Here is a 26,274-nt window from a genome sequence, read left to right as displayed (position 1 = left end):
GAGACAGAAATCCCTCTCCGGGCAGAACACGAGGAGACAAAGATGCCACAAACGACTGGTTGGGCTCCCCAATACTGTCCACGAGGTGCTCGAAATATAATATACAGTGGGAAATGAGACTTAAACAACAAATAGATGGATGAGCATGCACGGGTCATAATGACATGCGCGTGTGTGTAATTATTGCTTTCACGCTTCACGACTGATGGGGGTTTTGAGCTCGTAGTGGGGGTTGGACTTTCGCAGGCACTCGAGCAGGTTGGACAAACTCCGGTAACTTGCATGATGATCTCCTTCGCTCACCTGTACAGAGTGGGTAGCTGTGCAATGAGAGGAGCCCAGGCCGTCTGGGCCCATGGGTGGGATGGTGGCGAACTGAGCAGGAGCACGGACCGTAAAGATAACGGGATCGTTTGAGACGACAATGTTGATGTGTGTGAGCTCGCCCTGCGTACTGAAACAGGAGAGGGCGATGGTGCCCGGTATTGAGCTGCAACGAAAGAGGTACGAGCCCCGACCCCGCTTCTTCAGCATTTCTCCAGCCGTCTGAACGGAAGAACAAAATAAAGTAGGTGAGGGTGAGGGTAACACAAGACAAGCACGCAGGTGTGAATATAGAGAAGCAGCGGGTGTAGAGAGGAACTGGGGTAGCACCTACATGGCGATCAATGCTGTGAAACTCTGGACAAGCCTTCTCAAGAAGACGAAGCGACACCAGGCCGGTGCCTGGACTGGCGCTAGAGAAACGGAAAGAAAACACGAGAAGGGGGTGGTCGGATAGGCCTGGGATGAGATTGAGGCATCATACAAAGCCAAGTAAATCGGGGTGGGAGCCATGGGCCCAACATACGGGGAAGAATGCGCAGGGGAAGACTCGACAAGGCGTGTTGCAATGGCATTTTTGCGGTTCGGCGTGACACTGCCCCCTTCGCCTGGTGAGGCAGAGACGGATTTGGAGCGATAGCCTGGACGAGAACGCTGCTCCGTGGGAGATGACGAGGCAAATGAAGGCAGCTGCGCCAAGGATGCAGTGCGGTTGGTGCGCACTTTGCCAAGGGGGCTGCTAAGTGGGCTGGGCCCGGCTGCTTCCCGGCTGCCTTGCTGCCTGAGCGGCGGACGGGTCGTGGCTGCACTGGGCGGCAATTGCTGCGGCGAGGCCGGCGTCGAAGCTGGCGGCGCGTCAGTCATGGGCATGTACTTGATCCCATCCGTCACCTCAATTCCCTTCTTCAAACAAAACGCAGAAAAATCATCCAGCGACGCTTCCAACGCGCTCATGGCCGCCGTCAACCTCTCGGACGCCATCGTGACAGCACCCCCTTTTTACAAGCAAACTCGGCGCGCGCCCAGAGAGAGAGAGACAGAGACAGAGACAGAGACAGAGACAGAGACAGAGAGAAGAAAAATGCACACAGAGAGAGAGAGACACGTACACACACACAGCATCATACAGTAAGAAATTCAAAGAGAAAACAGAGACATGGATTAAAATCATGAAATCAGAAGAGAGACAGATGTAGCGAGAGAGAGAGAGACAACTGCTTGTAAACAAAATTTTCACACCTTGCCTTTCGTCCTTCATCAAGCTTTAAACGCTTGCTCTGCCCTCTCATCCCCCCGCCCCCGCCCCCCTTCTGCTCGTGCTTCTGCTCTCATCGTCCTCCTCCGCCTCCTCCTCCTCTGCCTCCTCCTCCTCTGCTCCCTTCCTCTCAGCTTTCCACACACACACACACACACACACACACACACACACACACACACACACACACTCACTCACTCACGCGCGCACACACACACAGAGTGGGGATGGCGGCGGTAAGAGCCGTCAAGGCTGCGACGCAGGAGACGCTGCATGGTGTGTCGGTAGTGCGGGCCGCACTGTACGATGCAGCGCATGGCTTGCGCCGTCGCAAGCTTGACCAACTGATCATCTCGCGGACCATTCCTGGCGCACTGGAAAAGTCGGTACGTGACACCCCTGGCATGCCGCCCGCTGCACAGCGTCCTTGACACCCCGCGAGCAACACGACACCACGCGGCGGTCCCTCAACCCCTTTCTCTTCTCGTCTGCCTCGCGGCTCCCTATCCCGTCTTGCCCGTCAGCTGCGCCATGCGGCGGATCAGGCACAGGTGACCGTGCGCACTGTGCACGCGCTGGACCCCGCCCTGAAACCCCCAGGCCACCATGCTGAGCATGCTGCTCTCGTGTGCAGCACGCTGCGCGTGCCACAGCCCCGCAACAAGGAACTGATGAACTGGCAGAAGAACGAGTCGGGCCTTCGCATCCTCGTGCTGGATGCAGTTCAAGATCCCATGAATGTTGGTGCCCTCCTCCGCTCCGCCCTCTTCTTTGGCCTGGATGGTTGCATATTGGGGCCCAACTGCTCGACGCTCAGTCCCACCGTGAGCCGCGCCAGCGCCGGCGCCCTCGAGCTTCTGCCTGTCGCCATCACCTCCAAGGCCCTTGCTGGAACGCTCCAACACCTCCGCACTCCCCCCTTCAATGCGACCCCCATCGGCGCCTGCTTGGACATGCAGGATGAGCGCTGGCACCCCTTGAGCGCCTGCCCCACTGACCCCTTCGCCTTGGTTTTGGGCAATGAAGGCTTTGGCTTGCGCGCCGCCACCAAAGACGTATGCCCCATTCTGACCGGACTACCCCCCCGCATCCAACCCCATCATTTCCAATTGGTTGATAGCCTCAACGTATCCGTGGCGGGAGCTGCCATCATGGCACACCTTCAGCAGCATCAGTCGCCACCAACCCCCTAGCGCCCAGCCTCTTTAACCCAGGATCCGGATTCAATATTTCCCCCCACCTGATGCCCCATGAGCACAAGCAAGCACTGACGGCGACCATACACACAAACGCACAGACACACATGGAAAAGAAAAAGAGATTAGAGATAAGAGATACGATGTGGATCAATAGTAGTAAATTTTCGAGCGCGGCTCACAGCCATGCCCAACGGCATCGTTGCTGTGTGGCAGTGTGTCGGCCTCGCGGCCAAGCACACACGAGGATAGACCGCGAAGACGAACAAAATATAAAAATCGATAATAGGACCAACAAACGTTTCCTGTTTGCCGTCAACCAGAGCGGCTGGCACCGCAAACACGAAACAGGTTTACAACGACGAGTCATCGTCATCGGGTCCCTCCTCCCACGTCAGCTCAGCCAGAGCCAGTCCCTTCTCGCCCTGGATGGAATAAAAAACATACACCCGGCCGTCTTCAACATAAATGCCCGGGTCACGTAGCTCGTGGACGGGCGAGTATGCCACCCCTCCGACCGAGCTACGAATCGGATAGTTGACGCCCTCGTAGTCATACTCCGGGCGAATCAGTAGCTTGCCCTTGCTACAGCTCCACTGGTTCCACGGCACGGTCAGGTCGATACGCGTCATGTAAATGCATTCAGGCGCATCACCAACGCGCGAATAAAAGAGAAACAGGGCATCGCCATCCCGCCACACAGCAAAGTGACGCATGTTGTTGATGCAGGCTTGGCCGTAGGCAAACTCCTCCAGACCGTTCCCCGAGAGGTCTGCTTGCACCATGCCACCACGATAGTAGTCCTTGGAGATGGCATAGTAGTTATCCTTGTAGGTGAAGACGCGAAAGTAGGGTCGGCCCAGGTGTTGTGGCAAGGTTGTGAAGCTTAGTCCATCCGTGCTCATTGCCACCCAGGTCTGCTGCGTCGTGTTGTAGGGCGTCGTCTCGGCGTGGTAATACATACGCAACACCTGGTTCTCCTCGTCAATGATGAGATCCGGCGAAGCAACGTGATCTGCTCCTGCCGAGTCCTCGACGGGAAACACGCCGGGCCCGTAGATGGTGTATGGACCGGCTATGCGATCCGCGTAGGCCAGGCGAATGTACTGGCCACGGTGATGCGAAAAGTACAGATAGTACTTGCCGAGGGGATTTGGGATCCACGATGGCACCTTGATCAGGGAGGGGCCGTTGATGTTGCCAGCGATCGAGTCAGACACGTAATGGTCCTCGCTAAATGTCTCGGGCGTGATCATGGGCCCGCCGCCAATGCGCTTGATGTTGAAGATGCGAGAATCACCGGTGAGGGTCACGTTAATACCGTCGTAGTCATCCTCGTCCCCGGGCTCTTCAACATCTGGGTTACATGCCGCGTCCACATCAAAGCAACAATCCCCCATCAACACGCACTGTGCGTCGCACTGGCAGCTCTTGCTAGCCTGGTACTGCCCACAGCGCCCAATGCACGAGTTTGCGTAATCGTACGTCGTGGTTGTGGTCGTAGTTGTTGTTGTGGTCGTCGTGGTCGTGGTCGTCGCGGCTGTCGTCGTGGCGGGCTCACCAGAGGGCGTGGCAGCTGCACCAGATGTTGGCACTGCCGTAGTCGTCGTCGTTGTGTCCTCGGACGCCATGCATGCAGCCTCGTAATCAGCACAGCAGTCATTCAGGTTCCAGCATTGGTCATCACAGTGACAAGCGTCATCACGAAAGTAGCCTTCATGGCACCGGTTGGCGCATGATAGGGCACTGGGAACGGTAGTCGTCATGTAGATGGTGGTGGTGGTGGTGGCTGCTGAGCCAGTGGTGGTCACCAGTACGGGTGTAGTGGTCGTGGTAGGTGGACGCGTGGTGGTGCTGCTTTCAGGGAGGGTCGTATGAATGGCCAGGCAAATGTCCACGTAGTTGGCGCAGCAGTCGCCGATGATGTGACATTGTGGGTCGCATTGGCATGGGCGACCATCCACATAGCTCTCATTACAACTGGGACTACACAAAGCCCAGTTGATAGGGGTAGTTGTGGTGGTAGTCGTGGTGGTAGTCGTGGTGGTAGTCGTGGTAGTCGTGGTAGCTGTGGTGGTTGTGGTTGTAGTAGTCGTTGTGGTAGTGGTAGTGGTCGTGGTCGTGGTGGTAGTGGTAGTAGTCGTGGTGGTAGTAGTCGTGGTAGTAGTCGTGGGTTCGGAAGTAGTAGTGGTAGTAGTAGTCGTCGTCGTTGTCGTCGTAGTAGTCGCGGGTTCGGTCGTCGTGGTGATGGTAGTGGTGGAGGGTTCGGAAGTAGTCGTGGTGGTAGTAGTCGTGGTGGTAGTAGTCGTCGGGGCTTCGGTGGTAGTCGTGGCCTCGATGGTGGTTGTCGTTGCTGTGCTAGGCTCGACAGTTGTGGTCGTTGTGGTGGTTGTGGTGTCGGCCATGGTGGTGTGAATAGGGGTGCTGGTACTTTCACTGGTGGTGGTCGGCGTGGGTGCAGCCTCGCAGACAGGCCCGTAGTCGGCACAGCAATCACCGATGAGGCGGCAGTATGGGTCACATTGACAAGATCCGGTGTAGGGAGCATCGCAACCGCGGTGGGCACAAGATGCCATCTGAGCCAGGGTAGTGCTGGGCAGCGCCTGTGTCGTGGTGGGAGCCGTTGTGGTGACGGGCGGTTGGGCGGTAGTGGTGGATGGGGTCGGCGGCTGTGGGGTGCTGGGTGGCGGGGTGGTGATGGGTGCTACCTCGCCTTCGACCGTAACGTTGATGGGAAAGCAAAACCCAGTCTGTGCCTTTTTCAAGACATGTTTTGTCTTGGAACATTCTCGGTCAGCATCTTCATTCCAGAGGATGCACAAGTTGACGGCGTCAACGCCTCCCCACTCGTTGCACGGCACTTCGATCTTCTTTTTCAGCTTGACATCAAAAAGACCTGGTCCAACGGCATCACTACAACCGTCGCCGTCAAGATCAAAGAAGGTGGTATCGGCCAGGGCTAGGTAAGGCGGCGTGAGCGAGGCGCCGATGGAGGCGAAAGCACCGTCGTTGACGTTGAGATCGCGCACTTCGACGGCATTGCCCCATTCACAGAGTTCTTCGCCAGGTACGTGGAAAGCAAAGCCAAGATCGTAGCGGGGCGTGGCTGAGCTCAGCTTGAGCTCGCCCTTGACTTTGATGCGAGTGAAGCCCTTCTTGCACTGCTTGCCCTCTGACTTTTTAATCTCAAAGCTGACGGGCAACTGCTCCAGCAGGTCTGTGGGCACCACGGCTGGTGGGGAGAAGCACGTTTGGCGCCGGGGCATGGCACGGGCAGAGGTGAGGAGAGGATTCCTTGTTTCACGCATTGATCGTCTTTTGAGGCTGTTCCGGGGGGGGGGGGGGGGGGGGGGGGCAAGGCGGCCGAGCTGAATGACTTACTCTTGAGGTCGTTGTCAATGCAATAATTGTCGGCTTTCCATTTGCCCTTGGCACCATAGGCGCCATCGGCCGCTTGCAGGCTGCCCAGGGCCAGAAAGAGTGCAAGGAGGGTGGCTGCCATGCGGCTGGCGGCTGGCATCATGAGAGGGCTCTCGCCGGGAAAAGAAAGGAAAGGATCACGGCGTAGGGCTTGCGGGCGGTGAGGCAGAGAAAAGCTCTGGCCTTTCTTAGCCGAGGCAAGACGTGAACCTGTGCGTAGACGGTGCGGGAACGGAGCATGGAACCGAGTTACCACAGCCTTTGTCCATGAGCGTTCTGCCGTGGGCTAGCGAGCATCACAGAAAGCAATCGGGTGGCCGGTGACAGAGGGGCAATGGGACGCACCGCGTTTGTGTTCAGTACCAGCAAGCAGCGTCTTTCGGCTGCTTGGCAGCTTGGTTGGCACGTCTCAGCGCCTTGATCAAGTAAATGCCTGGTGCTGGACACACGAGCATGCAACTCTGGGGGGTGAACCAGGGGCGTGCAAACTGCGACCGGCGCAGTGGACGCGCTGGGGAGCTCAAGTGGAGCAAGCAAACTTTCAGAGGCTGCTGCCAGCTGGCTGGGAGTGTGGTGACGATGCCGACGGAAAAGCACGCGTGAAACGCTTGCAGTGCAGTCGAATGCCGATCCATCATTGACACGGTTGCTGCTCAACTGTCGCGGCTGCCTCGTTCGTGTCCCCAGGTCGTCGCGCAGCCAATGCGAGCGGACACTCGTTCCGTCCGACTTGTCGCACAGCACATGCATGCATGCATGTGTCACGCACAGAGGAATTGTCAGCAAAAGAAATTGCTTTGTCAGACAAGTTTAGCTATGGTCACTGTATTCGCAAGCATTCAAAGGGCCAGCTCTCTCTCTCTCTCTCTCTCTCTCTCTCTCTCTCTCTCTCTCTCTCTCTCTCTCACTCTCTCACATTACTTCAGCTGTGAACGGTGGGCGGTGATTGAATGGCAGTCAGTGATCGGCAGCCACATGGCCGGGTATCCTGGGGAGGGTGGTATAGACCATGGCTCTGTGAATGAGGAGAGGAGCACGTGTTGAAGCCATGTGGTACGCTGATTGGGATCCTTCTGGTTGTGTAGGAGGGAGGACCTGCAGTGAGCCTAGCTTGAGACGGTGACGACGGACCGACACTCTCGTCGCCGTCTGCTACTGCTGCTGCTGCTGCTGCTGCTGCTGCTGCTGCTGCTTCTTCTTTTTTTCTTCTTTAGAATTTGTATTTGACCCCGCGCCGTACCAGGAGGATGGCAGGGGTAGAGGAGGCCGAAGACTTTGGCTTTGGGTTTGATGATGTGGAGGAAATGACCAAGATGGCTGCCCCGGCCCCGGCTTCGGCCTTTGCTCGAACGGACGATGAAGCCTTTGGCGATTTTGACAATGACGATTTTGATGATGACGACGATGCAGCCGCCGAGCCCGGGCTGGTATCGGACCCTACCCCCGTGGCGTCTGCAGTCAATTCTACCCACGTACCCCATGCCGGCCTTGCGGGCGCGGTGGCTGCCCTTGCCCTAGAACCTCAAGGTCCGCGATGTGTACCTGTGTGTCTGTATGCCTGAGTGTCGCCAGACGTTTTGGCGCTCTTGCTAGTCTGCACAAAGCGCTGAGGGCTGATTCTCGCCAACCCTTTGCCCGCCCCCATCCCCTGCTTTAGAGGATCGAGAGGTCATTCAAACGCTCTTGAACAAGCGCTATCCTCGCGCGACGCAAGCCATCACCATCCCACAGACCGCTGACAACTCCCTCACCAGCATCATCTTTGGCGGGGTCTATATGGAGGATATTGGCAAATTCACGGTTGAAATCAAAGGTGCGGCCCTGCTCTTCATCAAAGGCTACTTGCGTCTTTATCGCCAACACACACACACACACACACCCTCCCACACACCCACACACACATACCCCACTTGTCTTTTCTTCTTCTTCTTTTATTTTGCCCTCTTTCCGTTGTTTCCGCTCTTCACCCTGATGCCATGGGTGCCAATCTTGAATGCTCTAGATCAAGACGAGGACGGTGGCTCAACCATTGCCACTATCGCCAATCTGGATGCTGATCCTGGCACCAGCGTGCGTCGCGTGGTTGTGCTCCCGGAACCAGTGCCCGTCCTCCCAGGCGCCACCTACTATGTCGTTGTGCGCGTACGTGCTCTGGCGTAAAACCATGACACCCGAACATCATTGATGCATGCCGTGCCCCCGCCTAACCCCAGCTTGACTCTTGCCGTCTGTCCCCTGCCCACATTCACTTGAATTCTGCGCTCTGTCCATCAGTGGGTTTCGGGCAAGTTCAAGTTTGAAGTGGGCGAGATTGGCCAGGCAATGACATGTACCGACCGCTATAAATTCTGCATGAGCGCCACCGAGAACACTTGGATTCGCTCCGCCAAGAACCATTCGTATCTCTTGAGTGTTAAGCTCGAAGCCAGTTCGTACCTTGCGATTGTGTATCGATCCACTATGGCCACGCCACCACACTCACCTGCCACTCCGTTTGTACCACGGCGGCAGATTTGGATGCCGACCCTCGCCGGGGCGAACTGAGCAACTGGCTGGATCACATCAAAACTTCGGCAAAGAAGGGAACTCTTGCGCGCCGCATGTCCATCCGCAAGCGTCATGCTGTACGTCACTTCGACCGGACACGTCTGCTTTGACTGACCACAGGCGCTCTGGTTGACCCATACACGTGCGTCCACTCATGAATACAGGCAAGATTTTTTGTCCTGGACGGCTTTCAACTGCGCTACTACCGAGAGGTGGACGGCGAGATGATCGACGTGATCTCACTCCGCGATGTTGTGACCATGAATGGTAAATTTCCTCGCCACTCCGCCCCCGTGTGCCCAGTTCGAGAGCATCGGCTGTGGCAAAGCAACACCCTGCACCGCTCTTGGCCACACGTGCTTACGTCAGCCATGCGCATTCCTTGTCTTTTTCTTTTGTCTTTTTCTTTCATTTTTGTTTCATTTTGTTTCATTTTGTAACTCATGCTTGGCGGTGTCTGTAGAGCCAAGTGATGATAGCACAGTCATCATTCTCGAGTTGAAAAACGCCGAGCATACCATCCGGTGCCGGGTAGGTCCTGTTTGTCGCTGGCTTGCAACAGGCCGAGTGGTAACGTGACCTGATTTCCGTCATCGCGTCTGCTGTAGAATAAGCCGCAATGCGTGCAGTGGTGTCGCATGCTGGCGGAGAAACTGACCAAAGTCCAGACCCTGCAAGATGGTACGGACATGGGGGTGACGCTCGAGCACCACCCCGTTGACCCCTTGCTCTAATCGAGTTGATGAATCAAATGGCTGCTGTCCCACCCTTCCAGACCAACATCGATCTCTCCCTCCTCAAAAACTGCACAGACAAACACATTCAACAAGACCTGATGGCCTTTCGTTGAAAGATCGCTTGTTCGCCAACCTCGGCGATCTCTCCTGCTCCATAGGCCGTCCTCCTTTTTCGAAAACTCTACCCTCCCTCTCTCCCTCTCCCTCCTTCCCTCCCTCTTCCTCTTAGTGCTGCTTGCTCTTTCTCACTCCGTCTTCCTCTAGTGCTGCTTGCTTCCATGTTATTATCTGTTTTTGCTGACAATTGAAGAAGATCTCAAGAAGAAGAAAAAAAAAAGAAGCGATCGCACTTGTTTTGGCTGGCTGCTGGTCAAGGTGGCCGTACATGAGGAGGAGGTCCGAGGGCTGCTTTGCTGGCCCCATCGATTCGACGCGGTGCGAGCTGGCTGGTCAAGGTGGCCGTACAGGAGGAGGAGGAGGAGGTCCGAGGGCTGATTTGCTGGCCCCATCGATTCGACGTGGTGCGAGCTGGCTGGTCAAGGAGTGGTGCGTTTGTGAGAAGGAGGCCTGTGTGGTGGCTGATCGATTTGGGTGGTGTGAACCAGGTCACGACGACAGCATGGTGTATTGGCATGGCAACGCTGGTCGTGGCCGTGGCCTGGGTAGACTCGGCTTGAGCCTGGTTGCTGTATCGGTCATGGTGTTGGGGTTCGACGTCGGACATGTCAATCTTCATAACGAGGCCGTCATGGACACTGACGTCAATGGAACCTTGCTAATCCAGGCATCTGGCGATGTGAACATCACCTCCAGCGGCCGTATTCACGTCAATGGCCTCGACGTTAGCGCCGGGCTGGCTCGTTGGCAGCGCTGGGAAGAATACATCAATGCTCGTCCACAAATGTTTTGGAACGAGGTCTCACCCCACAGTGTAACCAGCTCGATGAATTATCCTCTGAACGCTGCTCTGGCTGACCTAGACGCCGACGGAGACCTCGATGTGCTTGGCACCAGCCTCAACTCGGGTCGCTTGGACTGGTTCCGCAATGATGGCTCGGGTCGCTTCGACGGACCTCGCCTTGTTCATCAGATGAATGGCATGTCAGCTGTGGCCTCGGCCGATCTTGATGACGATGGCTTTCCGGATGTTCTGGCTGCCAGCCGCACCCAAGGAGCTTTTCTCTGGTTCCGCAATCTCGGGAATGGTGGCTTTGCAAACGCGTCCGTCGTGACCGACGGCATGAATTATCCCAACGCATTGGCCACTGCCGACCTGGATCTCGATGGTCGCCTGGATGCCATGGTGGCCAGCTACGGTGATGGCAAGCTGTCTTGGTTCCCCAACGCGGTGGCTCCGAACGGGACCGTGGCATTTGGGGCACAGCGCATTATTGATCACGTAGCCTATCCGCTGTCCATCGCGGCGGCCGACCTGGACAACGACGGGAAGCCGGACATTTTGGCCCCGGCGCGAGACGCCCATCTCGTCGCATGGTATCGCAACCTCGGCAATGGCTCCTTCTCCGCCCAACGGCTAGTGTGCTCCAACTGCTCGCGTCCGCTCGCTGCCTTTCCCGCCGACGTGGATGACGATGGCTGGATCGACGTGGTGGTGAGCAGCGTTAGTGCGGTCACCTGGTACCGCAATTTGGGTGCGGCGGGCTTTGCCCCCGGCGTTGTCCTAAAGGCCAACGTCAATAACGCCTATTCAGTTCTGGCTGCGGATCTGAACCTTGACGGGCGCCCCGACGTGGTCTATGCCAGCGCTGATAATGATGAGATCGGCTGGTTTCGAAATACGGGCAACCAAAGGTTTTCGCCCGAGCTGCCCCTCAACACTGCAGCCGATGGCGCCCGCTGGGTCGGCGTTGGTGATCTGAATGGTGACGGCAATCCCGACGTTATTTGTGCCAACCGCGATGCAGACTCCATAGACTGGTATCCCAACAATTATTGGTTTTAAGCGGCTGCCCTGTCTCGGCTTTCCTGTGAATATTCCTCCAACGTCATTCCATTCATTCATCCGTCCATTCATCAATTGATACGATACTATTATTGATTCTATTATTATGCCTTTCTAGCAGGACCCTCAATGGGCTGTGACAGTGCGCCATCTTGCGCTAAAGCCAGTAGTCGTTGCGATACCAGACGAGCCGGTGGCCATCGCGCAATCCAGAAAGGACGTCAATGTTGCCGTCACCATCCACATCCGCCAGACTCAGCGGCTGCGCCCCCGGGGCACTGGCATCAATATGCTGCCCTGCAGCAAACGAGCCGTTCCGCAGGTTGCGGTAGAAAAGAATTGAATTGCCGTTGATGTCCGTGCTCACAATGTCTGAAAAGCCGTCCCCTGTCAAATCAGCGGCTTTGGCTGTGAAGGGGCTCGTGCCCGCAGCGTCCAGGGACTCGGCGGCCGCAAACCTACCCGTGCCATCATTGTGATACCACAACACCTGGCCGGCTATCGCGTCGGTCACCAACAAGTCCATGGTACCGTCATTGTCAAGATCGGCGCTCGTGACAGCGGAAGCACGTTGCAGGGCATTGTTGATCGTGCGTGCAGTCGAATATGAAAAGTTGCCCGAGTTGGGAAGCCAGATCAAGCTGGCTCCCTCTCCATCACTAATGACGATATCCAATCCCATGCTCTGGTCCACATTAGTCAGAGCTAGAGCGATGGAAGGTTCCAGTCGAAGCACGCTTTCTGAAAATGAGCCGCTGCCAAGCCCACGAAACACCACAATGCCAAAACCCGTGGCCATGGAGCAGCTGACGATATCCAGGCGACCATCCCCATTAATGTCGCCCGAGGCCAAGCCAACGACCTCGGGCATGGACGCAGCCAAAGACTCGGCTGAAGAGAAGGTTGCGTTGCCCTGATTGCGATACCAAAAAATGCTGCCGCGCCCGTAGTCGGCCACGACGAGATCCGTCTCACCGTCATCATCCAAATCTGCCAGCAGCACGGCACTGATGTTGAGACTGGCAGAGCAAAGGGCATGCTCCGTCCAGTTGCCGCTCCCGTGGTTCAGGTAATACGCACACATGCCAGTCGAGAACGAGGCGGCAAAAACGTCAACGTCACCATCGCCGTCCAAGTCGGCCGTTTGCAGCTCGGTGGGTGACGCCAAGCCATCGCTGATGAGGCGCTGGCTAGACGGCTCCCAGATCAACGTGGGATTTTGCTGGAAGAAGCGTTCCCAACGGGCCATGCCAGCTCCAAGGTCGGCGCCGTTGACGAGAACCCGACCCCTCGCGGTGGAAGCCTGCTCACCACCCGCGTTCAGCTCGAGCCCGTGTGGTGCCATGATCACCAAGTCGCCGCCCTCCGAAACTCCAATGGTCGGCTCATCACCACATGCAAGTGGCAGCCACCCACCCGCCACCAGTACCAGCATCAGACGACCCACCAATATGCCATATGATCCATTCCAACCCATGCTGCTTGCGTACCAAGCCCCCCGCCCCCCGTATCCACAGATTGCCATGGGAAAAAAAAACACCCCGGTCACTCCCACCTCCGCTTCCGCCGCCGCCTGTAAAAGTTCACACACACACACACACACACACATTTTTGAACTTTTTTTTTTTTCTCTCTTTTTTTTCTTTGAAAGGTTTATAATATCCTCTCTCCTGAAGGCAAGACAGCATCATGCGGGCACGCCGAGGAACGAACAAATCGATTGGGATGCATCATGGATGCTTTTCTGGTCGATAATGAGCAAGTGTGGGGCCTCTTTGGTAAAGGTTGGGCGAGGTCGTGGTGATGCTGAAGCTTTATTGACCCTGCGTCGCATCGAGATTGAGCTGCCGATAAAAGGCGGCATAATCGACCGGGCGACCGCGAAAGTCCTACAAGTCCAAGTCCATGATAAGCAAGAAGGAAGGCAAGTCTCAGCTTGACGGTCCTCCGTGGCGCGTAGAGCACTTCCCAACCACATACCTCAAACGTGCGGAGCGGGTTTTGTGAGCCTCCTTGAGCCAGGATGGTGGCTCGGAATTCCCGGCCAATGGCTTCCAGCTTGCGCTCGCCCTCAGCTGTTTCGGCGAGCGCCCCATCCTCTTCGAAACGGCCAAATGCATCGGCTGCCAACACTTCAGCCCACTTGTAGCTCCAATAGCCCGCGGCATCTGCCATCCAAACGGCCCACACCCATCCATGCCAAAGTGAATCGTGGCCATATCCAACATGTCCAGCAGACGCTACCCGAGAGCAATCAGACGTACAGCCACCACCGAAAATATGCAAAAACTGCAGCAAAAATCGATCCTCTGGTAGTAGCGGCCGCGCCAAAAAGGCTTCGCTCATGCTCTACAACAAATAAAGCACCGGTGCACGTCAAGGAGAGCGTCCATCGCATTCCAGAAGCCGGTTCAAAGCTCGCACAGACCTGTTGACGCTGCACAGCTTCCTCGGCGCTGGTCGGCGGGCTGACGTGCAACGACAAATCGAGCAGCGAGAAGAAGACTTGCCGGGCCGTAAAACTATGGACCCACAACCAAAACAAAAAAAAAAAAAAAAACAAAAAAAAAAAAATGGACGACGTCAGTGCAAGGTGCCAAAGGTGTTGGAAAAAGGGATGCGTTTGCACATTCGGACGCGTATGATGCACAGGAAATACATGCAAGAAGCCCCTGTCCAAGAAAGTAGCAACCCTCTCTTCAAGGTAAATAAAATTAAGAAATGGGCAAAGGAGACGATCCAACGTACCTGCCCGACATGAAGGTTCGGGCGGCAACGATGGAATCGATCATGGACTCGGGCATGGGCTTGCCCGACTCGTGGTGGCGCGTCAGGCGGCGGAGGAGAGGCTTGTGATACACCCAGTTCTCCATGAACTGACTGGGAAGCTCCACAACATCCCACTCAATGTTGTTGATGCCGGCCACCTGCGACAAATCACACTGTGGCAACGCAATACTGCTCGTAAGCCGGAAACCTTTGACGTGCTTACACAAAGCCGAACTCGGCAAGCGTGCGCACCGTGGTCAGCATGTGTTGGAGTGCGTGGCCAAACTCGTGGAAAAGCGTTTCCACATCCCGAAGTGACATCAACGTGGCTGTCGAGCAGACCAGAAAAGCACATGAAACAGTGATTTTGACAAAAGAAGGCGTCCTGTGTCCAGCCTTGCTTCGTGAAAGCTGAAATTCCCAATTCAAGATCATGCGACTGCAGCTTACGGGTGCCGCCACTGGGTGGTTGCAGATTCAAAACCATGTGCGCGACAGGCACGGTTTTCAGGTGCGCACTGCGGTCCACACAGTTGTCCATCCAAGCGCCTGCCAAACACGCGATGGTGCGGTTTAGATCAGATGCCAGAAGAAGGAAATCATTGGGCTCCCAAAGGCAAAGGGGCCAGCACGCCCCAGCATACCGGGCGACTTGGCGCCAGGGCGCGCATAGAGGTCCAGAAAGAACGAGGCTATCGGCTTGTTCGAGTCGGCGTCGGCCACTTGAAAGTAACGCACGTGTGGGTCCCACAGAGTCTAGAATACCATATCGTTGCCGTTTTAGCCGCCCACCACAAGCTCAAGACTCGCACAACTTGGAACCGAATAGGACCCATTCCTGTGCGTCCTGCTGGCTTGCGATCTGACACGCACCTCCGGCTCGAGCTCAGCGGTCGCATCTTGAATGCGCACACCAAAGAGCGTGGTCAAAAAATCAAAAAAAACGGCCATCACATGATCGGCTGGAAAGTACTGCTGCACCTCTGCGGAGTTGATTTTAAACTTGGTCTTTGACGCACGCGACCAACAGAGGTCAGACAGATAGGAAAATGTGCTCACTCTTGGCAGCGACTGATAATTGTAGAATATGATCAAGGCACAAACCTCACTCAGCTTCTCGGCATAGTAGCCCGTATCCCAGGGCTTGAGATCGTCAAGCTGATCAAGCTCCTGTGAGCGACATTTAAAACCTCTGTAAGGTTTGCACATTAAAGTCGAATCAAGGCGATGGTGGCCGAGCGCACACCTGAGCCAGCGCGCGAAGCTCCTCAAGCTCCACGCGGGCGGCGCCTTGCGCCTTGTGGCCCAAAGCGGTGAGAAAAGATTCCACCGTCGCCGTTGCTTCATGCAATGCAATGCAAGCGCAGATGCAGGGTGAATGCCACACATTAAACGAATGCTCTTGTATGCTTTCGCCTTTTGTGCATTGTCTTGGATTGAGACCCCAAGGAGTGACGTACAATCAGCAGACTTTGAGGCCAGGGACACGTCCGCATAGTTGCCATATCCCAAAAGCTGTGCCAGGTCTTGACGACGCTGATTTCATCAACAGTATGACAGCAAGAGCCAGAGGCAAAGACACTGTGTAAGTCCTTTTTTTGGGCAATGGCGAGGCTGAGTGCAGCCGAATATGCATGAAGCAATGGAAGCGATGCTGGGTCCTTGGCTCACTGCTACCACGACAGCTGCTGCCGTTGCCTTTACTGAGGGTCACACCTGCAAAATGTCCACCAAGCCTTGCGAGTTGTCCCACTCGCCCGTGCTGGCCACAACAATGGAGGCTCGGTAAAGCTAGACAAAGAGCACGTGCAATATGGTTCATTGGATGTGAGACACAAGCGTTCAACCCGAGTCCATTTATCCAGCTTATCGAGCGGTCGCAGATGGGGGATCGGGAAAGAGACGTACCAGCTCACGGGTGGGGCGAGCTTGGCAATACTTGACCAGTTCCATACAGGACTGTGTCAAATCCAGTTTCCAAGGCCCCTCTTGAAACATGTCACAAGGGCAAAGATGAGTGGAGGACAAGACACATCTTTATTCCAAAAGATCAGGCTTGGTGAACGCAACAATACCTTGCCATTGCTCGGGATTGACGGCCAGCCCCTTGAGAAGGTGGTCGGGCACGCCAGCCAGATCTTTGGGATCTGTAACCGTGTGGCTCCAGCTGCGGGCAAATCGAAAACCGAGAACTCGTGAGCTGCTGGCCAGAGTTTGACATGAGCCCATGGCAGAGTACACCAGGACTTACGCTCCGCGACTAGCAACAACGTTGCTGCGGAAAGTGTGGCTCAGACGGGAGAGCTCCATCTGGTTCAGGGAGCAACGCATCACGAGCATGTTGCATTAGCAAACACAAGTAGAAGTGCAAAAGGCTCGACGAAAGGTAATAGTCATCACGTGCAAGGCAGCCATGACAACCTGGAGTTTTTTGATGCGCTCGCGGTCCTCGGGCGACGCAAAAATGCCCGACAGCTTGGCATCCCGTAAAGCTGTGCAAGTGGGTTGGTGCCATTATTGCAGCAGGTGAGCTGAAAAAAAAAAAAAAAAAAAAAAAAAAAAAAAAAAAAAAAAAAAAGAGGCAGTCGCTTACCCGAGTCAACGATTCGGGTCACCTCATTCTCGCCCTGGGCAGCAGGCAGTGTAGCGGCCATGCTTTGGTAGGCTACCAAAAATCACCCCCGGTAACCATGATCAGAGATGACAGCCATCATTCAAAGCAAGAGCTGGATCAGGGGAGAAAAAGGCACAAACCTTTGCTGATGGGCTCGGACTGGCTGAGATTAGCCATGAGCTCGACAACCTGCAAGGAAAGGAGTAGCAATGAGCGATCGAGATGCTGATTATTGCTCAAGTGTTTGAGGGTAGACAGCCGAGGCCGACTGTGAGCAGAGCGTCAGCAGCCAGGCTGCTGACCTGAGGCTGGACTTGCTCAATTGCATCACGCAGCTCGCTTGAAGATTGAACCATGTTAAGGTGGTGGACGGCGCCCCAGGCACGACCCAAATCCAGGCAAAGCGTCTCCATCTCGTTCAGGTCGAGCTGTGTGCAAAACCGCAGCAGGTGAGGGCTCGTGGACGATGGGTCGAGCGGCACATGCGACGAAACGGGAAGCGCACCATTTCAGGGTCGGCGCGCAACTTGTCTTCAAGGACTGTGATGCGCTTGGCACATGACTCAACAAGTGAGCCCACAGTAGGCACAACATGCTGCATGAAGCGACCAGAAAGACATGAGCGGGGGCTACAGGCCTTCCAAGTGCACAGGCCTCTTTTTTGTTTCTTTTTTTTTTTTTTTTTTTTTGCAGTTGGACAGTGATGTTGACCGAGGAAAAGACTCCACTCCCATGCAGCGAACAAACCTCGGCTTTGATGGCGGCATAGCGAGGGATGCCCGCGATTCTATCCCAGTTCGCAACAAGCCAGTGAGCCAAGCCGCACAAATCAAAGAGGGGAGAGACGTTGGCAGCCCAGCCTTGGCTCGCGGGTTTGCTACGTACTCGCGCAGCGCATTGGTGCCCAATCGAGCACGTTGCTCCCATGCCAACCGCGTCACCTGCCGCGGCAGGCGCAACCAAAACCCGGACATGACGATCCCAATGACCAGTCCAAATGCAATTCGAGCCCTTCCCAACCGCCCTGGCATTCACGCCAGTGGCATTCAACGAGCGCGCGCCCGTATCCGTCCCCAACTGTCTCTCGCGCGCGTGTGTGTGTGTGTGTGTGTGTGCGAAGAAATTCTCTCAAAAACCTCTCTCTCTCTCTCTTTCTCTTTCTCTCTCTCTCTCTCTCTCTCTCTCTCTCTCTCTCTCTCTCTCTCTCTCTCTCTCTCTCTCTCTCGCGAAACTTTCTCTCTCTCTGTTGCTTTATCTGACAACAAAAGTCGTTCATCACTCTTCTTGTAGCTGACTGACTATGGGGGAGCTGCAGGACTGGTTGAGGAGCGGGCTGGCCCACTTGCTTGGTGGTTCTAGCGTCTGATTGTGTGGAGCAGGTGGCGGTGTATGATGGTCGCACATCAAATTAGAAAAGTGTAATATAACAAGCTCCAACAGTTCAATCAAAAAAGGAAAGCGCAGAGAGAAGGGGCGCGGCGGATTGAAAAGGTGCGCAGGCGGGCGGGATCAGCAAACACAACGGTTGGCCAACTTGGACGCGGGCGCTTAATGGGTGGAGCGAACGCCGGCAACGTAGGCAAGATGATAACCGGCTGTTTGGATCAGCGAATCGAGCCAGCGATGCAACACGTCGCGCGACTCGGCATGACGATCGTGGGTGCGGTTGAGGATGGCCGAGAGACAGGCGGGTAGTTCATAACAACTGGCCTCGGCACGATCCAGGGCGCGGTGAACATCGGGGTCGGTGTACGGGGTAAGGTTGGTGAGGAAGAGGGCGTCCTGCTCGGTGAGCTGGTACGTCTGACGAAGGTAGGCGCGGCGGCCTTCCAGCAGGCTCTCGAGGCGTGCATGCAGGGATTCAGCGTCCACTTGGCGGCCCTCCTTCTTGAGAGTATCACGCACAAGCTCATCGACGTGCGTTTGCACGAGCACGAGGGGCACGTGGTCTTCGTGGCAGGCATTAACGACGTTGAGCGCAACCTCGGTGTCGTGAAGGCCGACCACGACCACGACGCAGGACATGGTATGCAGTTGCATCGAGTTGACATAGCCTTGGGTGCTGACATCAAGCGCGTCATCACCCCCTGCCATGGACGGGGCGACGCCTCCGCCAGGTAAATCCCAGAGCATGACTTGAGCCTCTTCCACGGGCTGCCAGGGAGTGGGGTGGCGCATATCATTCTCCGGCTTGGGCCGGTCCATGTCGTTCTCCTGCAACTGGCTCAGGCGAGCGTAGAAACGCAACAGTTTGGCCTCCTCTGAATCCTCAGCCGCCTCGGCCGGTTCGGCGGATGAGGACAAGATCTCGGCCTGGTCCTCGGCCATGAGCATCTTGAAGAGCGCACGCAACCACAACATCAGCTGCGTCTTGCCTACGGTGGGCCATGGAGAAGCAAGCCAGAGCAACAAAAGCAAAAGAAGACAGGCGGTGTCAGCTCCAAACCAAACCACGCAAGACGAAGCAACAAAGAACGAGCGATGCAAGACGAACCAACGCCCTGCGCGCCAGCAACGGCAATGTGGAAAAAGTCGGCAAAGTCCTTGTTGTCGGGCATATAGGGCTGCAAATTTTGCTGAACCCAGACGTAATCGGCATCATCAATCGTGGACATGTCCAAGGCTGGTGCCAAACTGGACTCGGGGGCCGGCTCTGTCAAAGCTGGGGCCGGGGCCGGAGCCGGGGCCTCGTCGCTAGCGTGCCCTCCTTGATCTTCGAGTTGATCGTCGGACTGATCTTGCACGTGGGCGTCTGGCTGCTCGTTCTCTCGACGGGGAGGACTGCTGCTATTCTGGTCGTCACCCGCCGCGGGGGCCGCGGCAGCACGCGTTGGGGCAGCCGTGGCGGTTTTGGGAGGGGGCGCTTGCTGGGCACGCGGCTTGGGAGGGGGCTGGCGAAAGTATTCGCGCCAAGTCAGGAGGGAACTAATCAACACGGTCCCGCCTGCCACTGCGGCGGCAACCGCCTGGGTCTGTCCCATGCTGTGCGTCAATGTAAAACAAAGCTTCGCAGCAGCGGCTAGTGCCGATACGTCCGCGTTCTGGAAGATACAAAGTGCGGTGCGCTAATCGTGCAAACGACTGTAGAACAAACGGCAGTCGTGTCGCGATGGTTGAATAAGAAGGCGTTCAAAGGCCGGATCCGACAGCAAAGCTACAAGCGAGGGGAAGGGAGAGGGGCTGGAATGATTGGGCAAGATGGCGGCCTCTTCAGAAAAAAATTTAATGAACAACTGGACCCATCCCTTCGACAAGATGCCACTGGACTGCGTTTGCCTGTGTATCCCCACCACCCGTGCCCGTTTCCCTCAACTTTCATCTGACTGGGTGACGCGTCATCTCTCCCTCTCTCTCATTCAGCCTCGTCAACACACACACATACACACGGCTCCTTGACGGCGGACCATCAAACATCACACTCACATCCCTCGACGCCAGGACGTACCGTCAAGACGCTCTGCCTCTTCTCACACTTGTTCTCGCCCGCTGCCGCCGTCGACTCGTGAAACGTGAGAAGCTCCAGCGAGTCACTGCCCATGTACATGTACCGGAAAATGCACAGTGCCCCCCTTCCCTTCCGGTCTAATTCATCAGCCAGTCAAACCGCAACAACGCAAAGACATGAGCAAGGAAGACCAAGAGAGTGAAAAGACCACAGGCCAGCAGGTGTACCAATCAAGCCCGAGTGACCAAGGGCTCACAGCAGCCAGGTTTTCAAGGGCTCACAGCAGCCAGGAGCCACCCCGTGGGATGCAGCGCCAGAACACAGAGATGACGCTGCCAATTCTTGGACCTGCAATCACTAACGTAGATGTGTGGTAATACCGTGTGATAGGTGTGGGAGGTTTTCTCTATGTTTCCCTTTGAATAGTGGTGGCGAGTGTGAGCGTCTGTGTGTACATGTGTGATGAAACAGACCAAAACAAGCTCGTCAAGGAAATCAGCAAACGTACCGCCAAATACGTGAGCGCTCACTGATTTCGTGCCCATTGCAACGTTCACTATCTTCGCGCTCTGTTATAGTTTTGAATGTCACTGCATTCGTCTCTTTCTTATCGTATCTGACAAGATGCGGACCCGCACGTCTCACCTCATTGATTTGTCTGACATTTATACGATGGCAGATGTATGGAGTCCAGGCAGCCCCAACTTCAAACTTCTCTCTAACCTATGCAGTGGTAACCAAGTTCCAAAAGTACCACAAGTAATAATTGGCAACACGTTACCCCCTCTCCGACGTTGACGGACCCGCACACGGACCCGCACACACACTCGAAGCATCGCAGGCCCCGAATGACACACACACACACACACACACACACACACTCACACACACTCGTTCTCTCTCTCTCACTCGTCAGTGACTCACGCCTCTCTCTCCCTCTCTCCCTCTCTCTCTCTCTCTCTCTCTGTATCTGCGCGCAGCCATCATTCATCATCATTTGGTCATCCAGGTCAGCGAGGTTCAAGGCTCCCCACCCCCCTTCCACCTTGATGGACGCGTCGCCAAGGCATTTTTTTTCTTCATCGCTCGAGGCCGTCTCACCCTTTCCCTCCCCTCTCACTCTCTCTCACTCACTCTCTCACTCTTTCGCCAGCAGCACCAGGCGTGTATCCGCCTGCAACGACAAGTCATCACATCAGCTTCGATAGCTCCAGCTACTTGATATCACGGCTTTGCCTCGTTGGGAGCCGTCCATTGTCGCCATGAGCCTGCGGAACAAGCATGCTGCCAGTGCAGACGCCATGTTTCCGTCAGATCATAAGGCGGCTGCGGCCATGAGCATGCCAGCCCCGTCATCTTTTTTCACGAAGCTCGGTCAAGTCGTTGCCGCCAGTACGTCTCATGGCCATCCCACCTCACCTGTGTCCCCCCTTGTGCCTCCATGACCGCTCCCGCATGACCTGACGCGCCTCTCTCTCTCTCCTACCCTTTGCCTTACTCACTTTTTTTTCTCTGCTACAACAGGTGCCATGGGTCTCTTCTTTGGCTGGGCCATGGAAAAGGGCAAAGGTCAGTGCTGCTCTTGTTTTGGGTTTGACGACAGCTCCAAGTGCTCTCCTCACCTCTTTCTCTCTCTGTCTGTCTGCTTCTCGATCTTGCAGTGACAGAGCCCATGGTCATTCGTGATCAGATGGGCATGACCCGCTTCACCATGATGAAGATGTTCCTCTCCGCCGTCGTTGCCGGTTCGTGTCACGCATTCTAGTGGCCCCTTGGCACATGATTCAAGCTCACCAACCTGTATGCCCCCAACGTGATGCGTGACAGGTCAAATCGGCATGATGGTCGTCCAGCGGTTCTTTCCCCGGCGATTCGCGGCTGCACGTGAAGAATATGCGTACGTGCCCATGCCATTTCGCAAGCCTCTCGACCAAACGCTTCTCAGCCATGTCTTGATATTCACTTCTGTGTTGTTGTTGTTTTGTGCGTGGTGTGAAACAACAGGTCCTGCGTGCGCCATCGAGGCTTTTTTGACACGGCTGTTGGCGGGGCTCTTCTGGGCGCCGGCATGGCCATCGCGGGCGCGGTACGTTCTTCGCCACCCCATTGCTCGCCGCATACGTGCCCACTCACCCTTGCCTCTTTGGTCAAATATAGTGCCCAGGCATGGTGATTATTCAAGTTGGTGCTGGTGTCCAGCACGCAGGTTTTACCGTGGCTGGGCTCTTTGCTGGTGCCTACATCTACGCGCTCCTGCACGAGCCGCTCTCACGCTTCTTTGGCACGAATCGTCCCGTTCGGTAAGCGACCTCGTCTGCAGCAAGAGTTGTCCTCGAGCGCATGCTGGCTCAAGCAAAAGCTGCTCGAACAACCGCCATTCACGTTGTGCGTGGGACGATCAACCACACCCGCAGCGGCGACGAGGTTGTCTTTGTGGACGAGAAACTCGGATCAAGCTATGCCAAGGTGGCAGTTGGATTCTCCATCATGCTTGCCACCATGATTGGCCTCCTCGAGTACTTGCTTCCATGGACGAGCGAGGTGCCTCGGGATTTTGCCCGCCCCGTCGGTGACTATTTGGCGTGGCACGCCTGGTCGCCCATTGTTTCGGGAGCCATCGTGGGCTCCATGCAAATTCCTGCTATCCTGTTTATCGGTGACACACTGGGCTCCTCGACCTCTTATATGACGCTCTGCGCGCAAACCTCGGTACGATCATGCTCCAGCGGGCAAAGAGAGGCACAGCCAATGCCATCTGTCCCTTGTCGCCCTCTCTTGCCCTGCCTGCCGCTGCCTTTTCAGCCGACACGCCTGTATGTATTACATGAAACATTCATGTTCTTTGCTGCTACCAAACGCTCGTGTCCTTCCTGTGGGTGCTTGTAGGGCCTGCCATTTATCAAGCAGACGTGTGGACACCTGTGCAAGTTCAAGTCGGGCATGGGCAACTGGTGGCAGGTCTTTTACATTGCCATGGCAGCCTTGGCAGCTTCCGTTTCAGCGCGGATGGGCGCCACGGAAGGAGCAGTCATTCCTGGGGCTGCGCCAGGGGCTGCCGTTTTCGGTGGCATCCTGATGCTTGTGGGTTCCCGTTTGGCCGGTGGCTGCACGTCGGGCCACGGCCTCTCGGGGATGGGCCTCATGTGCATCAACTCCTTTGTCGCCGTAGCCGCCATGTTTGGTGGTGGTATGGTGGCCCAACAAATCCTCGTAGCCACGCATCTGGGCTGAGCCCGCTTGAGATGCTTTAAACATTTAAGGCCAGAATTCACTTGCTCGTTCTAGCTGTCTGGCCCATATTGTTGTCGTTGCTGCAGAAGTAGATGAAACTCCAATCGATTCAGAGTGAATGACGAGCAGCGCGTTGATCCCCTCTGACAGCCCACAGCGCAGGTGGAAATGCACACGAGAAGCATCAATTTGGGACAGACACAAAACTTTGCACAAAAAAAGTGGCCGGCTGATATGCAAGCCCGCCACATTTGTGACCGAAGAACAGTTCTTGGGCCATGGACATTCACTCGCTACGGCAGAAACAGGATTGATGACGAATAAAAACAAACACGAGCCACCGCGGGTGCGTGCTGACGGGAGGTGCCAGGCCAAAGCAGCTGGCTTGCTCCGGCAAATGATATTCTCACATGCTCTCGACATAGTCAGCCCACGGTGCCCACTTTCCATTGTTGGGGTACCAGGCCACCGTGTTGGAAGCTCGCGCCGCACTGAGGACGTCAAGCATTCCATCGCCATTCAGATCGGCTGCAAACACGGAAAAGGCGCTATTGGCGGAGGTCGTGAGGACGAGTGGGGAGGAAAAGGTGGCATCTTGGTTGTTGTGATACCATGCGATTTTGTTGTCTGCTTCACTGGCACTGAGAACATCGAGGCGCCCGTCCCCGTCGAGGTCAGCCGCATACACGGCGGTGGCACTTTGCGCATCGGTCGCGATGGGAATCCGATCAGAAAAGGTACCATCACCGTTGTTGCGATGCCAGGCGATTGTGTAATCATTATGACCGGCGCTGAGGACATCCAAGTCGCCATCACCATCCAAATCGGCGGCGTAAACGTCAATGGCACCGTCGACCGCAGTCGAGATGACAATTTGTGCGGAAAAGGCACCATTGCCGTTGTTGCGGTACCACGCGATTTTGTCATCATTCGCGCTGGCGCTGAGGACATCCAGATCGCCGTCGCCATCCAGATCGGCCGCATATAGAGAGCGAGGACTGTCAGCCGCAGTGGAAATGATAAGTTGTGCAGAAAAGGCACCATCGCCGATGTTGCGATACCAAGCAATTTTATCGTCATAATGACTGGCGCTGAGGACATCCAGGTCGCCATCGTTATCCAGATCGGCGGCATAAACGTCGATGGCACCGTGAGCCGAATTGGAAATGACAATCTGCGCAGAAAAGGCACCATCGCCGTTGTTGCGATACCAAGCAATTTTGTCGTCAGTACTGCTGGCGCTCAGGACATCCAGGTCGCCATCGTTATCCAGATCAGCAGCATACACCGAGACTGCACCATCGGCGTTTGTGTTGATGATGATCTGTGCAGAAAAAGAACCGTCACCAATGTTGCGGTACCATGCCACCGTACTAGAGCCAGCATCAGCGCTGAGCACATCCATACGACCATCGTTGTCCAGGTCAGCTGCGTAGACAGAAGAAACAGACATGCTTGAGGCTGACAGGATCCGAGCAGTTGGCGCCTGCCAGGTTGAACTCGGGTTGGCCTCGAGAATGGCCTTGAGCGCGCGCACGACATCCATCCCGTTGACAATGACGTTGGAACCGGTGACCTCGACGCGATTGTTCGAGTTGATGTGCATGGTGCCATCGTCATCGACCCACACGCGCCCGTTGGGCGGCTGGCTGGCGTGTGTGACCCCGATCAACGCCATCACACCCAAGCACGCCACCCAACCCGCTACCGTTTCCAACCGCATCCTCTGCCCCTGTCGCCCGTACGGCCGATCCTGCCCCGGCTGCTGCGCCATCCTAAAACGATCGTTACCTACCACTCGCACACGTCGGAGAAGCGAGAGAGAGGAGAGAGAGGAGAGAGAGGAGAGAGGAGAGAGAGGAGAGAGAGGAGAGAGCAGAGAGAGGAGAGAGAGGAGAGAGAGGAGGGATCGCGGGGAGAGGGGCGGAGTGGCAAATGCGCATGTTATGGAGTGGTATCGTGTGACTCATGCCGACGACAATTACCTCGACATGAACCACATGTTCGTTACATTTTACTACATTTACCTCTGAAGCATCTGCATCTTCTTCGGGTACAACACACCATAACTACCCGAACAATTCACATTTTTTGCATCTTCCTTTATATAATCGTATTCTTCTTCAATTTGATCTTCGTTTACTCGATCAACTCTATCTCTAATTGAAATGTGTGCCCTTCCCATCTGCCATGCCGTCGCCCGCCAAACCGCCTTAAAGTCGTCGCGGTGCCAGGGGTTATGACCTGCGCAGGCAGATGAGCCCCAACCAACTTATTTTTAAAACGTACTCTTCTTTGTAAACTTTTCCATGGTTGTTCGTCATGTTCCTTGAACATGTGGCTAACGACCATCTTCATCTTCTGAGTTACTTTGTTCACAAAGTCTTAGCATTTTATTAGTCCGTCAACAGTTTTACCTGCATCTTCTTAGTTTTTATCTACAACATCTCTGAGCACGACCCCCGATTCTGCGGCCCTGATGCAAGCTATGTCAAAATCTTTCTCGCTACCACCCGTCATGCCACCTGCTACCAACTGTCCACCTAACCCCGCCGCCTCACGCTCAACCGGCGCCGCGACCCAAACGGCAGCGCCATGCGTCCCGTCACAGCACACACCCTGCTGCCTCGGAGGAGCGTGCCACCGCCCGCTAGCCAAAAGCTCCATCATCCAGCCTCTTTTTTGCTACCCGTGCCTCTCGTCCACCCCCCGACCCCAAGTTGTCAGCTCTCCTTCCCTACCGCAATTCCTCTCCCGTATCATCGTGCGTACT

The 26,274-nt window shown here is 55.7% G+C and overlaps 7 protein-coding genes across 7 annotated transcripts; 2 read left to right on the top strand and 5 right to left on the bottom strand.

The window, feature by feature from the left end:
- Positions 1 to 189: 189 nt before the first annotated feature.
- MONBRDRAFT_9526 (uncharacterized protein) lies at positions 190 to 1,305 on the bottom strand (the record flags this gene model as incomplete). Its single annotated transcript, XM_001747076.1, has 3 exons — positions 190 to 546; positions 659 to 737; positions 851 to 1,305. 3 exons carry the CDS (start codon positions 1,303 to 1,305, stop codon positions 190 to 192), a joined length of 891 nt encoding a protein of 296 aa, XP_001747128.1.
- Positions 1,306 to 3,128: 1,823 nt separating this feature from the next.
- Positions 3,129 to 6,295, bottom strand: MONBRDRAFT_26807 (uncharacterized protein; the record flags this gene model as incomplete). The annotated part of the gene is made up of 2 exons (XM_001747075.1): positions 3,129 to 6,007; positions 6,157 to 6,295. The coding sequence occupies 2 exons, from the start codon at positions 6,293 to 6,295 to the stop codon at positions 3,129 to 3,131; spliced, it is 3,018 nt and encodes a 1,005-aa protein (XP_001747127.1).
- Positions 6,296 to 6,951: 656 nt separating this feature from the next.
- MONBRDRAFT_33083 (uncharacterized protein) lies at positions 6,952 to 11,442 on the top strand (the record flags this gene model as incomplete). The annotated part of the gene is made up of 10 exons (XM_001747201.1): positions 6,952 to 7,137; positions 7,410 to 7,722; positions 7,853 to 8,008; positions 8,198 to 8,337; positions 8,470 to 8,623; positions 8,707 to 8,819; positions 8,907 to 9,009; positions 9,206 to 9,273; positions 9,351 to 9,423; positions 10,085 to 11,442. 10 exons carry the CDS (start codon positions 6,952 to 6,954, stop codon positions 11,440 to 11,442), a joined length of 2,664 nt encoding a protein of 887 aa, XP_001747253.1.
- A 1,814-nt stretch (positions 11,443 to 13,256) lies between these two features.
- On the bottom strand, positions 13,257 to 17,426 carry MONBRDRAFT_26805 (uncharacterized protein; the record flags this gene model as incomplete). Its single annotated transcript, XM_001747074.1, has 21 exons — positions 13,257 to 13,331; positions 13,423 to 13,610; positions 13,707 to 13,791; positions 13,871 to 13,964; positions 14,191 to 14,369; positions 14,464 to 14,540; positions 14,662 to 14,760; positions 14,856 to 14,967; positions 15,085 to 15,282; positions 15,316 to 15,381; positions 15,458 to 15,552; positions 15,672 to 15,747; positions 15,928 to 16,002; positions 16,120 to 16,199; positions 16,287 to 16,378; positions 16,463 to 16,521; positions 16,633 to 16,703; positions 16,805 to 16,876; positions 16,966 to 17,014; positions 17,128 to 17,253; positions 17,331 to 17,426. The coding sequence occupies 21 exons, from the start codon at positions 17,424 to 17,426 to the stop codon at positions 13,257 to 13,259; spliced, it is 2,064 nt and encodes a 687-aa protein (XP_001747126.1).
- A 947-nt stretch (positions 17,427 to 18,373) lies between these two features.
- Positions 18,374 to 19,806, bottom strand: MONBRDRAFT_9522 (uncharacterized protein; the record flags this gene model as incomplete). Its single annotated transcript, XM_001747073.1, has 2 exons — positions 18,374 to 19,200; positions 19,320 to 19,806. The coding sequence occupies 2 exons, from the start codon at positions 19,804 to 19,806 to the stop codon at positions 18,374 to 18,376; spliced, it is 1,314 nt and encodes a 437-aa protein (XP_001747125.1).
- A 1,726-nt stretch (positions 19,807 to 21,532) lies between these two features.
- Positions 21,533 to 23,501, top strand: MONBRDRAFT_9521 (uncharacterized protein; the record flags this gene model as incomplete). The annotated part of the gene is made up of 5 exons (XM_001747200.1): positions 21,533 to 21,662; positions 21,795 to 21,839; positions 21,932 to 22,015; positions 22,591 to 22,979; positions 23,157 to 23,501. The coding sequence occupies 5 exons, from the start codon at positions 21,533 to 21,535 to the stop codon at positions 23,499 to 23,501; spliced, it is 993 nt and encodes a 330-aa protein (XP_001747252.1).
- A 406-nt stretch (positions 23,502 to 23,907) lies between these two features.
- MONBRDRAFT_9520 (uncharacterized protein) lies at positions 23,908 to 25,275 on the bottom strand (the record flags this gene model as incomplete). Its single annotated transcript, XM_001747072.1, has 1 exon — positions 23,908 to 25,275. The coding sequence occupies one exon, from the start codon at positions 25,273 to 25,275 to the stop codon at positions 23,908 to 23,910; it is 1,368 nt and encodes a 455-aa protein (XP_001747124.1).
- Positions 25,276 to 26,274: the final 999 nt, after the last annotated feature.

This window comes from Monosiga brevicollis, genomic scaffold (genome assembly GCF_000002865.3).
Source record: "Monosiga brevicollis MX1 MONBRscaffold_15 genomic scaffold, whole genome shotgun sequence".
In the NCBI taxonomy this organism is placed as follows: Eukaryota; class Choanoflagellata; order Craspedida; family Salpingoecidae; genus Monosiga; species Monosiga brevicollis.
Note: the sequence above shows the minus strand (reverse complement) of the source record. Positions and strands in the feature narration are given on the sequence as shown.